Genomic DNA, 13,595 nt, shown 5'->3' with positions numbered 1-13,595 from the left:
TCTGTTAATTATCTGGAATATTTGCTTAGAGAGAATATCTCATTTCCCTAATAATAAATTGAGAATATTAAGGGTGGGGTCTTGTATTTAGACCCAGTCTTAAAAGAGGGCTAGACTTGGGGAGGGGAGAGCTTTGAGGGGTGCTGTGCTAGAAGCCAAGATCCAAGGATGAGATAAAGCAATCATAAATCAAGCGCTGGCAAGCGGGCCAGCTTGGCTAAAGTCAACACCATAATGACGATCTTTGAGCAAATCTTAAATAAAATTTTTTTCTGCTTTTTTGGGCCACTCCTGTGGCATATAGAAATTCCTGGGCTAGGGGTTGAATCGGAGCTATAGCTGCTGGCCTACCTCACAACCACAGCAACGTGGGATCCGAGCTGCACCAGCGACCTACACCACAACTTGTGGCAACACCGGATCCCCAACCCACTGAGCGAGGTCACGGTCGAACCCGAATCCTCATGGTTCCAAGTCGGATTTGTTTCTTCTGAGCCACACCAGGAGCTTCCTTAAATAAACATTAGGGTTTTTGTTTAAAGTAAATTTATCCTAGAAGCACTACATGGGAAGAAAAAATGAAATTGCATAATCATTTAAAACATATAAATATCTGTATATCAGAGTTCCCATCCTGGCTCAGTGGTGAACGAATCTGACTAGGAACCATGAGGTTGCAGGTTCGGTCCCTGCCCTTGCTCAGTGGGTTAAGGATCTGGTGTTGCCGTGAGCTGTGGTGTAGGTTGCAGACACGGCTCAGATCCCAAGTTGCTATGGCTCTGGTGTAGGCCAGCGGCTACAGCTCCGATGAAACCCCTAACCTGGGAACCTCCATATATTTCGGGAGCGGCCCTAGAAAAGGCAAAAAGACAAAAAAACAAAACAAAACATATATATCTGTGTATATATGAGGGGAACTTCAGTATTCAGTATAAAAGGGTGATTTTTTTGTTTGTTTGTTAGTTTGTTGCTTTTTAGGGCCACCCCTGCAGCATATGGAGGTTCCCAGGCTAGGAACAAATCCGTCTACCACAGCTCACAGCAACGCCAGATCCCCAACCCACCGAGCGAGGCCAGGGAACGAATCCGCATCCTCATGGACCCCAGTCAGGTTCGTTAACCACTGAGCCACGGCGGAAACTCCTAAAAGGGTGATGGTAAAACAACACGGGATAGGGAAGCCTGACACAAGGATAAAACCATTAACTCGGGGGGAAAACGAAGAGCCCCAAGGGGACTGGATGGTGCCCGTTAGAGCAGCACAGGGCCCAGCAGCTGTGTTGACACTTGTCTCATTTGGCTGCCCAGGACACTGAGGCCACGTGCTGAAGGTCTTGGTTCCAGTAAGAGTGGACTGTGTGAGTGGCCAGAATGGGCTTCCCGAGCTGCTGGGAAGCAGATCACTGTTCACTGTGGCGAAGCGTAGGCAGCTGAATGCCTGGTCTTCACAGCTCGTTTCCTGCTTCCACTTGGTCTCACACCTGAGTCACCTTTTATTTATGTCCTCCTATAGCACTGCCATAAGGTAGTTGCCACCAACACCATTCATCAACCTCACGGGCTCTAATGGAACTCTTCGAAATCCCCCGGGCCACGCCTTGATCTTAGAGAGGAAAAGTTGTTAACAGCAATTCCTAAACTAGGAATTCATGTCTCCCCATAAATTGACCTCAGGGGGTCATTCGTGGATTCCAGCAGAGCAACGTCCTTCCTCGGTCCCGGCACCCCTCTGCCCTCCGCACCCCCACCAGCTCATGTCCTCTGCCCCCTCCTGCGAGCTCAGGGCCAGAATCTCTGGAGACAGAATCCCGGCTGTGTGTCTTGGCTTCTTCCTTCTGCCATTTGTTCATTCATTCGCTGAGTATTTATTGCACCCCTGCTTTTTCCAGGCAGGGGGCTAAGCGCCGGAGACGCAGTGAGCAGACCTCTGTCCTCTCCTGGACTCACCACCTAAACAAATCATTACACAAGGTCTTATTAAAAGGCAACTGTAAAGTGAACTCGGAGAAGCACAGGTGCCACGAGTCTCTGTGGGAGGTTTGGTGGGATCTGCTGCCTGCCCCCTGTGTTAATGCAGGCTGCTGGGGGGCGGACTGTGCAGGGGACCCCATCTCTGGACACCCCCTCGATCAGCATCATTTTACTCTGCCATTTGCCGTGAAACCTCGACCTTAGAGGACAGGCCCTCGGCCCTGGCAGAGTCTCCCCTTCTCACCCAGCTCCTGGCTCCCATCCTCTGGCTTCGGCCCACTGACTGGGTCGCTCTGACCTAAGGCTCCAGTCCCCGGGGGAAGCCAACAGCAGGAGGATATCCAGAGGGTGAGCAGGAAGGGTGGTCAGAGCATCCTCACAGCAAAGCCCGGTCACCCTCCTCCACATGCTTCAGTTCATTTTACACTGTGTCATGCTCCTTCTACTCTCTGAAGAGGAAACTAAAATACATCGTAATAAAAGCTAACATTTCAAAATTGAATAAAGTAAAATCTCGAGTATCCCATCTTCCATTACGTCTCCCACCATAAAAGACTTCTTCTAACAGTAGAAGGTGTTTATTCTTCCAGGTATTTTTGTCTTTATATAAACTTGTATGTTTATCTTTATGTTGCCCTACATGTTCACATTGTCCTATGATCAAGTTTATTTCATCTGAAAATGCCTCACAGACGTTTTTCAGGACAGGGCATGTAGATCCTCCTTCTGTCTGGGTGCCCAGCATTTCATTGTATGAATGTGCCATAACGTCTCTGTGAATCAGTCCCCCGATAATGAACATGTGAGTGCTGCCATTTTTTGTTTTAATAAATCTTGTGGCAATGACTAATCGTATACATACATCTGTCTGTGTCAAATTCTTCTTAAAAAAGTACTTCGGGTCTAACATCATGCTTTACTTATTTATTTATTTTTATCTTTTTGTGGCCGCACCCATGGCATCTAGAGATTCCCAGGCTAGGGGTCAAATCAGAGCTGTAGCCGCCAAGCTACACCAAAGCCACAGCAACGCCTGATCCAAGCTGTGTCTGTGACCTACACCACAGCTCAGGGCAACATGGGATCCTTAACCCAATGAGCGAGGCCAGGGATCGAACCCACGTCCTCATGGATGCTAGTCGGTTTTGCTAACCACTGAGCCGCAACAGGAACTCCCAACATCACACATTCTGAATGTGTTTTCATACACTGTGAGGTGCTCTTACCCATCCCTCACTACACACGTGGCTGGATGGGCTGATGCACCCCTTCTGTTTGCTTCTAACATATTCCCCCAAGGAGCTGTGCACCTCTGCTTAGCTTGAGTGTGTTTGTGGCTGAATCTCTTTTTTTTCTTCCCTCAATAAGGATGTATGCTTTATTTAATTATTTATTTAGGCTGCACCCAAGGCATTTGGAAGTTCCCAGGCCAGGGATCGAACCCACACCACAGCAGCCACCCGAACGGCTGTAGCGACAATGTCAGATTCTTAACGCACTATGCCACAGAGAACTCTTGTTGCTAAATCTCTTTATTCCTGTTGAATTTCTTATTATAACTCTGGAATGTATTAAATTGGTACAGAAACCGAAAAAGTATGGGGGGGGAGGCTGTTTAAAGAAAAAAAAAAAAAAAGGACTTTTAAGTTATATTTTTCTGATTCTTGACTTGAACTAGAAAACATTTTTTAATAACTAACCACCTACCCTAATCATATCAGGTTCGGTGGTTTCAACTGACTTATAAACTCCATCAACCATAGGACTGTGTTTGCTGAGTTATAGCCACTTGTAATCTGCCTTGCCAGTATTGTTTCTGGAAAAATATCCCATAGCTCTTTGGTTTGTTTGTAAGTTGGGTTATCTTTTCTCCTTAGAAATACCTGAGAACCAGACATGTCTTTTCTAGGCTATCCAATGTAATCTGCCGTGATGAAAGTGGGTTTTTAGCCCTTCTTTTCATCCTCCTGGCAAAGCCAATTATAAGCCCTGGTAATGCTGACAAAGACACTGTGCTCAACCTCATAGAAGAGAAAATTTCCACGTGGAAATTTCAGTTTTTCTATCCTAGAATCACAACTGTTGGCTTTGAACATAAGAGAATGTCTGTAGGCAAACATCCTGCCTCTTTCTAACCAAATATAGCATTAGAAACAGTTTTAGAGCCCCTCCAAAATTTACAAACCCTTTATGTGACTGTGGTAGGTACTTAGTTATTTACTGGATGTGTGATTACACAGAGAAACACACATTTCTGCAGGCTTGGCTGTATGTGGATCTCTGATTAAATCTGAATGAATTAAGAACTAAGTCCTACTGAATTCATTCAACAAGTATTTGTCGAGTTCCCACTGCGTACTTCTCAGTTTCCCATAACTGCTGGGGCCACAACAAGCCACAGTCAGTAGAACTGCTCTAAGATGCTCGAGATCGAAGTTCCCATTGTGGCTCAGTGGTAACGAACCCAACTAATATCCACGAAGACACAGGTTTGATCCCTGGCCTCGTTCAGTGGGTTAAGGATCCGGTGTTGCCGTGAACTGTGGTGTGGGTCATAGACTCAGCTCGGATCCCACAAGTTGCTGTGGCTGTGGTATAGAGCACGGCTACAGCTCCGATTGGACCCCGAGCCTGGGAACTTTTCAGGTGCGGCCCTAACGAACAAACAAACAAACAAAAAGATGCTTGTGCTCTAGCTAAAGCCTTCAGGCCACTGGGAAAGGCAGAAATTGAACATCACTCTCTGAAAGGCTCAGACCGTATATGCTCCCGGCCAGGGGACCAGGCTGGTGCAAGGCAGAAAGAAAGTTCTTCTCATGAAATCCATCAGTCCTCTACATCTTTCCAAGGCCTCCCTGTGTCACTTAGCTCTCAGTTTTACTGACACCGTATGACGTTTGACAAAGCCCTGCAGACCCCGCCAGGCATCTCACTGCTGTGTTTTCTCTTCTAGGATATCAATGAGTGTATTCTTGAAAACTATCCCGAGTGTTCCAACCCCAGGTTATTTTACATCATTCCGTATTTTTGCGGACAGCATCCCAGATGCAGGTAAAGACTGGAACAGGCTCATGGCATGCTCATGTGGACAGCACTGGCAGGAAACCCACCAACCGGCACTGGGCAGGCACCTTTTATACCCCCAGTCTTGCAACCTTCTGGAATTTGGTTACTATTTACTGTTCATTTTTAAAGATCCCATTTGAGACTCTAGATGTCCTCTAAATGAAGAAATTAATCAATCAGGGACCCACCTGTAAAGCTGTGTAATTGAAATGCCAACCAGTCTCGTCTTCAGACTCAGCGTACAGCTGTCACGACCCAGCCCAGGAGGCAGTAAAGCCCAGCGGGGAGCACCCAGCCTGCTCCTCCGTGGTGACTGCCTCATCGGGAGCTGCCCTTGCAGCTGTGGTGTATCTAACCGGGTCTGAAACACTGGGTGCTCACGCTGAGAATTCCAGAGTGCCATTCTCCTGGGATGTACTTAGTAGAAAGAGAAGAAACCTTAGCCTTCTTTAGAAAGTGACTTACTCAGATAGGCTCCTCAGAGTGTCCTTAGGATCCCCCCCTAATCCCAGTCTCTGAGGAGGCACCGAGGCACTTACTGTCCACCTCCCAGGGGACTCTGGTCTGGCTACACTTGAAACTCGTTGTGCTAGACAGAGGTGTCGCCTCCAGAAGAAAGGGTGGCAACGATGATCTTTGCTTGGTAGAAAACAGACCCTGCTGCCAGAAGTGACATTTTCCCCCCAAGGAGACATTGATTAGAAGGTGCTTGTGCTCCCGAAGAGATGGGGGTGGGGGAGAGAGAGGGGGTCGGGAGGGACCCACAGCTTCCAAATGGCAGCTCATTCATTGTACTTTGTGCTGGCACTGTGATTGCTGCTTGGTTATGACGGCCATGGTCACTGTTGATGTTCTGCTGAATTTACCCCTTTGTTTATGGTTGGAATTCTGGGACTAGAAGTGCTGGTTTTCTGCTTCATCATAAACTCCTGCGTGCAGGAGGCCTCACTCAGCCACCGTCTCCCCGCAAATAAGTACCTCCTGGTTCATGGTCAGTGCTTCAGATCCTGGGAAGCTGTGGGGCCAGATGACTCACTTTCTATCACAGTGAAGATACTTAACTCCAAGAAGCATGATTCTAACTCCCTAAAGTACTTTTAAACTTCTAAATGGCCTAATCTTGGGGCCAGACTTCTAATGCATTGTCTGGGTACACACGTGATGATGCGCCAACAGCTTTCAAAAGGTCTCCTTGTTCCATCTTGACGCAATTATTTGAACTAAGTAAGGGGTATTATTAAAAAGTCTCAAAGAAAAGCCTGGTTCGCCCAAATTCCCCCAGATGGTAAACACCAGCCAGGCCTAGAGCCCCGGTCCTGGGCTCACATCAGTGTAACAGTCGCATCAGTGTTGTCAGCTTGGAGATCTGCCTTACAAATAAGATCAGGCTGTTTTCCTTCTATAATTAAAAAAAAAAAATTTTTTTTTCTTTAAATTCCTCAAAAGAATAAGACTAGTAATCATGACCTGACAGCTGTTTTGCATTCTAAGTTTCATCTTTCAAAACTTCTGACTTCGTGGGTTCTCTTTGGTCCTCCTATGAAAAAGCCATTCTCATCAGCATTTATTGAGACCAACCTCTTGAGGCCCATATCCTCCTTCGAACAAATATTTGGGTGGGCCTCATGAACGTTCAAGGTCCCGGGCTAGGCTCCATGCACAGGTGGAGGTGACAGAGGTGAACTTTTTGAGAAAGACAAGGGGGGCAGCTGGAAGGCCCCTGGAGGCCTGACATCTGGGCTGGTCTCTGGAAGGAAGTGGGTTTGGACTCTTGCAGGTGGGGGTGGGTGGGAGCAGGGAGGCGCTTTCAGCCTGTTGTGGCTGCATGTCAAAAACCAATCTTTGATTTAAAAATCATTTTTGTATCCATAAAGGGAGCCTGGCGAGTGGGCCCTTGAAAGAGCAAAACTGAACGTGAACGAAAACTTCCTGCTCGTGGGGATTCTGGAAGAGTTGGAAGATGTGCTGCTTTTACTGGAAAGGTTTTTACCTCATTACTTCAAGGGCGTGCTCAGTATCTACAAAGACCCAGGTAACTCTGTCTGTAAGCACGCTCTTCTCCGTTTCCAGGGTTAGGCACCTTGACAAGGACTCAGGAAACAAAGGTGGGAAATCATCTCTCTGTTAGTGAAAGGAAGCTCCCTGGGCTTCAGAGCAAGGTTAGAGCCAGGAGATACTGAGGCCAAAACCTTGTGCCTCAGGGCCAAACACGAACTCGCCATGTGTCAAAGGCCCGATGCTTCCATTCCTCCCTTTAGAAAGTGAAATTGGCCAAGTTTCATCCTCCTTGTCCTGAGCATGTTGGGGTGAACCAGTGAATAGGCAGGTGTGTGTCGGAGAATCTGTGTGTGGGCACGAGGGAGCCATTGCCTGATGAGCCATCTCTGGCCCTCCTCCCATTCGCCAGAAGCAAATTCTGGCCCACAGAATAGATAAAGCAGCGTGTTGAAAATCCAGTTATGATTTAACTCTAACAAATGGAGTGGTTTCCAAGTAGACACAAGAACTAGGACGCAGCAGAGCAGTGACAAGGGCTGCCCATAGTGTCGCCATCAATATGATTACTTGCAGAAAGCTGTCGTTTATTTTTCTCATTATTATTTTATCCTGAAAGACAAACAGCACTGTTTCTTTCCCGTTCTTCATCTGCTGCTGCCGAAACGATACCTGTTTGCTAATCTGTTTAGTGTTGTGTTCATTGCCCTGAAGTGGGAGGTCTTATTCTGCCTCGTAGAAACAAGGGACAGAGGAGGGCTCCCCAGGGGTAAGGGCCTACCTGCATCCTCTGCCTCACCTGCCCACAGCCAGGAGGACCTCACACCACACCTGCGTCATGGACAGGTTCCAGTGCCCAGGTGAACTGGTCTGGCTGAGAGGAGCCCGGACTTCTGTTCTATCTGGTGGCCCTGCCAGCACCAGGGACCGGCTGGAGGAAGGCGACTGCCTCAGTCTCACTCAGAGGTAAACTCTGATGTGACCTCGAGGGCCAGCCTTCTGGTGCGTTTCCTCAGCAGGGAGTGTGGTTGCAATAGCTAGAAGCATCACAAACTCTACATTTTCAGGTTTTGAAATAGGGCCTTCCTTTGTCCTTTCAACAATGGGCAATTTAAAGGGTTCAAAAAATGGAAAGAGCCCTCTTGGGCCAGTTTTTGGCTCTACTCTGATCCTTGTTGGAGGGGGAGTCTTACTCTAATTCAGGCTCCTTTGAAGAAAAGGGTTATAATATTCAGTGTTATTTCCCTTCTTTGGCTTTATCTCATTGTATAGTGTGTGTGTGTGTGTGTGTGTGTGTGTGTGTGTGTGTTACACAGTATGAGGCAAAAGGCTGACCGAGGCTTAGAGACACATAGTTGGCAGATAAGATGAAGGCGCCCTGGTCCCGACCCTTGGGAAGACTGTGGGTGGGAATACATCGTACACTCATCCGTCTGGGATCTGGGCTTAACACCGCTCACAGGACATCACGGCCCAGCAGACCCAAGGCCAGCATCAGAGATGGGCCTGATAGCTAGAAGAGGACGTTTGTTCTTAAATGCTAAAAAACCCACAAAGAACAATCTTAGCCCAGGGCTCACCTACCTGCCATTGGCAGGATAGATGATCTGCACTTCCCAGCTGTTTCCTTTTTCCTTTTTTTGGCCACGCCCATGGCATACGGGGGTTCCCAGACCAGGGATCGAACCCTCACTACGGCAGTGACCCGAGCCACAGCAGAGACAACTTCAGATCCTCAACCTGCTGCGCCATTCACCCGCTGTGCCACCAAAGAACCACTATTCTCTTCATTTATGCACGTGATTTCTCGGGAATTGTGGGCCTTTGTCCCATGATCTGTGAGCCCATTAATTAAAGTAGAACGTATTCTGAAAACTGAGTTACCATCAGCACTTTTATCTTCAGCTCTGCTCTTTCTGCCTATAAATTAAAGAATTTTCAGAGTTCCCGTTGTGGCACAGCGGAAATGAATCCGACTAGGAACCATGAGGTTGCAGGTTCGATCCCTGGCCTTGCTCAGTGGGTTAAAGATCTGGTGGTGTTCAGCTCTGGCGTAGGCTGAAGGCTGCAGCTCCAATTAGACCCCTAGCCTGGGAACCTCCACACGCTGTACATGCAGCCCTAAAAAAAATGAAAATAAAAATAATTCCCCCCCCTAGGGTTTAGCCTGGCAGTTTATGGAATGCCACGGAGGCTTGCTGCCCCAGAGAGAATCTGGATGGGCCAACACCCGCGCCAGTTCACGTGGTTCAGCTGTACTAGTGGTTAAAATAGCGAAACATGTCTATAGTGCTTGTAGCTGGCACTCTCCGTCCGGTGCCCCTGCCTCGATCACACACACACACCCCTCTCTCCACAACTCACAGGGGATCTTCAGGACTCTGACCCGGTGCTTCACTCGGCAACTGTTCTGAATTCAATTAAATATTTTGAACATTAGTACAGGGTAACTCTCAGCTGCCACACGGCACGTACACAACTAAATGAACGTCTGGGTGATGCTCCAGTCACGTTCCCCGTGTTCTGTGGCCTTTCAGGCACCTTCTTGTGAGATCTTTCTATGGTCCCTTTGAGGGCCAAGCAGCTGCCCAGTTGCTTTGTCCAGAGAGTCTGCTTGTCCCCCAAGGCAGGTATCAGGAGGTTGGCCCTCAGGCCTGACCAACTTCTTGGTATATTTTAGCCTTAGCCAAGGCTCAGCCCCTGTATTGAACTGACCCTGGAGCTGGATTAAGATGCAAACACTCCCCTGGCCATTTTTCTTTTATGCTTTTCCTGTTATTTTAAAAATGCAGGTGTGGAGTTCCCACTGTGGCACAGTGGGTTAAGAATCTCACCACAGTGGCACAGCTCACAGCAAAGGCGCAGGTTCACTCTCCAGCCTGGCACAGTGGCTGGAAGGACCTGGCGTTGCCACAGCAACATAGGCCGCAGCTGTGGCTCAGATTCAGCCCCTGGCCTGGGAACTTCCATTTGCTGCAAGTGTGGCCACTAAAAAAAAAAAAAATGCATGTGTGTGTGTATTTTTAGTAACCCCACTCCAGCAATACAAAAAAATATTTAGACCAGTCTCACGGCTGAAGAAAAAAAGCACTAAGAACAATGACTGTTTGGGCAGCTAGTAAGAATAATGTCTGCTACTAGAATGGGTGTCACTTATTCTGAATTGGAATGATCATCATTAATTAATTCTTTCCAGTCAGTACCACTGGTTCCCCAAACCACCAATCTGAGAAGTAAATAACTTCCCTAAATGAGAGCTCAGCTGTCTGGGCTCCTCCACACATTTCATTTCCTATAGGAGGTGTGCTGAGGAGTAAGTTCGTTTCCTAGGAAAAATATTTGAGAAACTTAGTCTTCATAAATTAAAAAAAAAAAAAGTTAGTTATTTTATATTCATGTTTGCATTCTGTGGAGACCCAGTTAATGTATCTCAGAAGAAGTCGATGAGAGTAAGTATTCAAGGTGAAATAAAAAGTTTTAGCCTGGAGTTCCCGTCGTGGCGCAGTGGTTAACGAATCCCACTAGGAACGATGAGGCTGCAGGTTCGATCCCTGACCTTGCTCAGTGGGTTAAGGATCCGGCATTGCCGTGAGCTGTGATGTAGGCTGCAGACGAGGCTCGGATCCCGAGTTGCTGTGGCTCTGGCGTAGGAAAGTTTTAGCCTGATGGATAACCAAGAGAAGAGGCTCAGGTATTTCTCACCTGCCGGAGGGGAGTTGCTGCAGTTGAGGTGGGTACCTTGGCACCAACACCCAACCAGCTGCACCCAACCTGAGATGAGTTAGAATCAGGGGGAACCAAAGCCGAAACAGAGTTACAGGGTAAGAGCGACCTCCCTTGTTTACTGTCCAGTGTCATTTTCTATTGATTAATCTCAATTACATGTGTGCATTACTTACCTTTTTAAAATGAGAAGCTTGGAGCCAGCCCAAAGAATTCGAGATTCTGAGATCCATGGTCTTCCACTAAAGTATCAGTGTAAGCGTACAACTCACAGGTTTCTGAGCCACAAGCAGTATGAAGGTTTTTCCCCCTTAGCTCTTAAAATGGACATGCTGGAGTTCCCATCCTGGCTCAGTGGTTAACGAATCCAACTGGGAACCACGAGGTTGCAGGTTCGATCCCTGGCCTCACTCAGTGGGTTAAGGATACTGTGTTGCTGTGAGCTGTGGTGTAGGTTGCAGAGGCGGCTCAGATCCCGCGTTGCTGTGGCTCTGGTATAGACTGGTGGCTACAGCTCCGATTAGACCCTTAGTCTGGGAACCTCCATGTGCTGTGGATACAACTCTAAAAAGACAAAAAAAAAAAAAAAAGAAAAAGAAAAGAAAAATAAGGACACGTTGTGGGCTATCAATATTTTTCTTAGGCATATTTTCTTTTAAGGGTTAAAATCAGTGGTGTTAAAGGCCAAACTAAAGCAGCGAGTTCATTAAAAACGGAGAATTAAGTCCGTTGATAGAAGAAAGTCCTCGCGCACAGCGCACATACATATGCCTCTCGCTTGGCGTATAACCAAGCTGTTTCAGTTCAATAGCGCCACCTAGCATCCAGATGTGGAACCCTAGGACCTGATATTTTCCTGTTTTCTTCTTCCTCCTACTTGGGGACCTGAAGGCTCAGGTGTCCAGTCATTTTCCCTCGTATTTTAAATATTTTCCCTCACCAACATTACGTTAGTATTCATTTTCAACTGGTTTCCATCGCAAATGTAAACACTGCAGCCACCGAAGAGAATTTACTAGACTTTTGTGGGCTGTCTTGAGAATCTGGCCACCAACTACTACAAAGGAGAAATTTACGTAATTCCAAACAAATGACTTCCGTACTAACTTTGAGGATTTAAGTTCATTCATAAATTGAGTGTTTTTTTAAAAAAAAACCTTTGACTTAAATATTTTTATACATAGTGGTGATAATAGAGTACAAATTTAAGTATTATTTTAAACTAGGCATGAATGATAATTAGACCTCCCATTAAGAGGACAGTCGTGTACTCTTGGAGATCATTTGCATTGCAGAATTCAAATATGGGGATATGTCCATAGAAAATTTAAATTGGCCTCTTATTCATAAAAAACTGTTATTCTTTAATGAAAGAACACTGGGCTGGGAGTTAGGAGAGACTTCTAGTTCTCTTTCTGTAGTGGTTCTGCCCACAGGACCCAGAGCAAATGCAGCTTTGGGTGGCTGATGCCTAGTGCCTGGAGTATTGATGCTAAAGTATCATATGAAATGTTTTAAGGCTCCTCTTTCTACCTTCTGGTGGTTAGCACAATTACAGGGTGCTTCCCCCCCCCCCACAATCCTTCTAGGAAGTCCTCACTGCCTTTGTAATTCCCAGGTTTAGTTATGGAGACTTTCGCCACCTAGAGGCCAGGACGAATCCTGGCTGGAGGGTCGTTGCTTCAGAATCCACTCTTCCCTAAGCCAGGGATCCCAGCTCACTCTCTGTCCATCCCTGTCTCCCCACACCATACGCCTTTCTCTAGAGGAGACAGGATATCATCATGGTTAGAGCACAGGGTCTGGAGAAGACAGCATGGGTGTTAAACCCCTCCTCCGATTAACCATGTGACCAGAGGTGAGGTGTTAGTAACCCCTGTACCCTTCAGTCTCTCCATCTGCACAGATGCATAAACAATACTATCGATTTCATAACGTTATTGTGAGACCTACCCGATCATCTAAAGCGCTTAGGCCAGAGCGTAACATATGTTAAATGTTCAGTAATCAGCTATTAGCGTGTCAACCACATGACAGGAGAGAGACAGGGCCCATGTCTGTGGGGAGCTAGGACTTCAGCTCTCTCTGTAACTTCTATGTGAAAAAAAAAGAAAGTGTGGAGGGGAGATGAAGGGAGGGAGAGAGAGAAAAGAAGAAAAAATGAAAATGATGACCCTTCTCTTACTTCATCTGTAAAAGCTGACCTATGTCTGCAAGATCACGTGCTTTTAAGAAATAGCATTTCTGACTTGGAAGGAGCAGAACAGTTATATTCTGGCCAATATCTTATTCTGGAAACAATCATAAGGAATAAGTTTAATGGAAATATACTATAATGTCATGCTCAGGGGCTGAAAAAAAATACCATCCAAGTGACTGAGGATTTTTTTTATACCTAAACTCTTATCAGAAATATCAGAGTTAAATTTTCAACTTTAAATGAAACCCACGGTTGAGATGTGATTGGGACCAGTTACCATTAACTGGAGCTGAATGTTGAATATTTCAGACTTTTATGTATCATTTTATTTAGTAGATATAAGATGGGTGTCCAACAATTTAATTGAGGTCTTCATTTTAATTAAGACCTTAAAAATCGGTGCTTGAAAACCTTTATTTTCCAAGTGCAGAAAGAATTACATACTGCAGAACCCCCTGTAATTAATTAAACTGTCCAGCAGGTGGCAGTGTCTCTCCATTTTCTTGAGGAAGTACCTGTGGTTTCCTAACAGCTTGCATCTGCAGATAGGAGTTTCACAGAATGCTTGAACACAGAGGAACAGTTATGCCCATTTTGGGGCCTAAAACTGGGATCATGTCAAAAAGATTCCAAGTACAAA

At 46.4% G+C, this 13,595-nt stretch overlaps 1 protein-coding gene across 4 annotated transcripts in view; it reads left to right on the top strand.

Moving 5' to 3' along the window:
- UST (uronyl 2-sulfotransferase) overlaps nucleotides 1–13,595 on the top strand; it is a 297,667-nt gene that overhangs the window by 241,242 nt on the left and 42,830 nt on the right. For all 4 annotated transcript variants that reach the window (XM_021086995.1, XM_021086988.1, XM_021086998.1 and 1 more), the window contains 2 exons: nucleotides 4,925–5,022; nucleotides 6,912–7,069. In XM_021086995.1, coding sequence (XP_020942654.1) covers nucleotides 4,925–5,022; nucleotides 6,912–7,069 — 256 coding nt within the window. The remainder of the gene's footprint in view (nucleotides 1–4,924; nucleotides 5,023–6,911; nucleotides 7,070–13,595) is intronic.

Source organism: Sus scrofa, chromosome 1 (genome assembly GCF_000003025.6).
Source record: "Sus scrofa isolate TJ Tabasco breed Duroc chromosome 1, Sscrofa11.1, whole genome shotgun sequence".
NCBI lineage: Eukaryota > Metazoa > Chordata > Mammalia > Artiodactyla > Suidae > Sus > Sus scrofa.
Note: the sequence above shows the minus strand (reverse complement) of the source record. Positions and strands in the feature narration are given on the sequence as shown.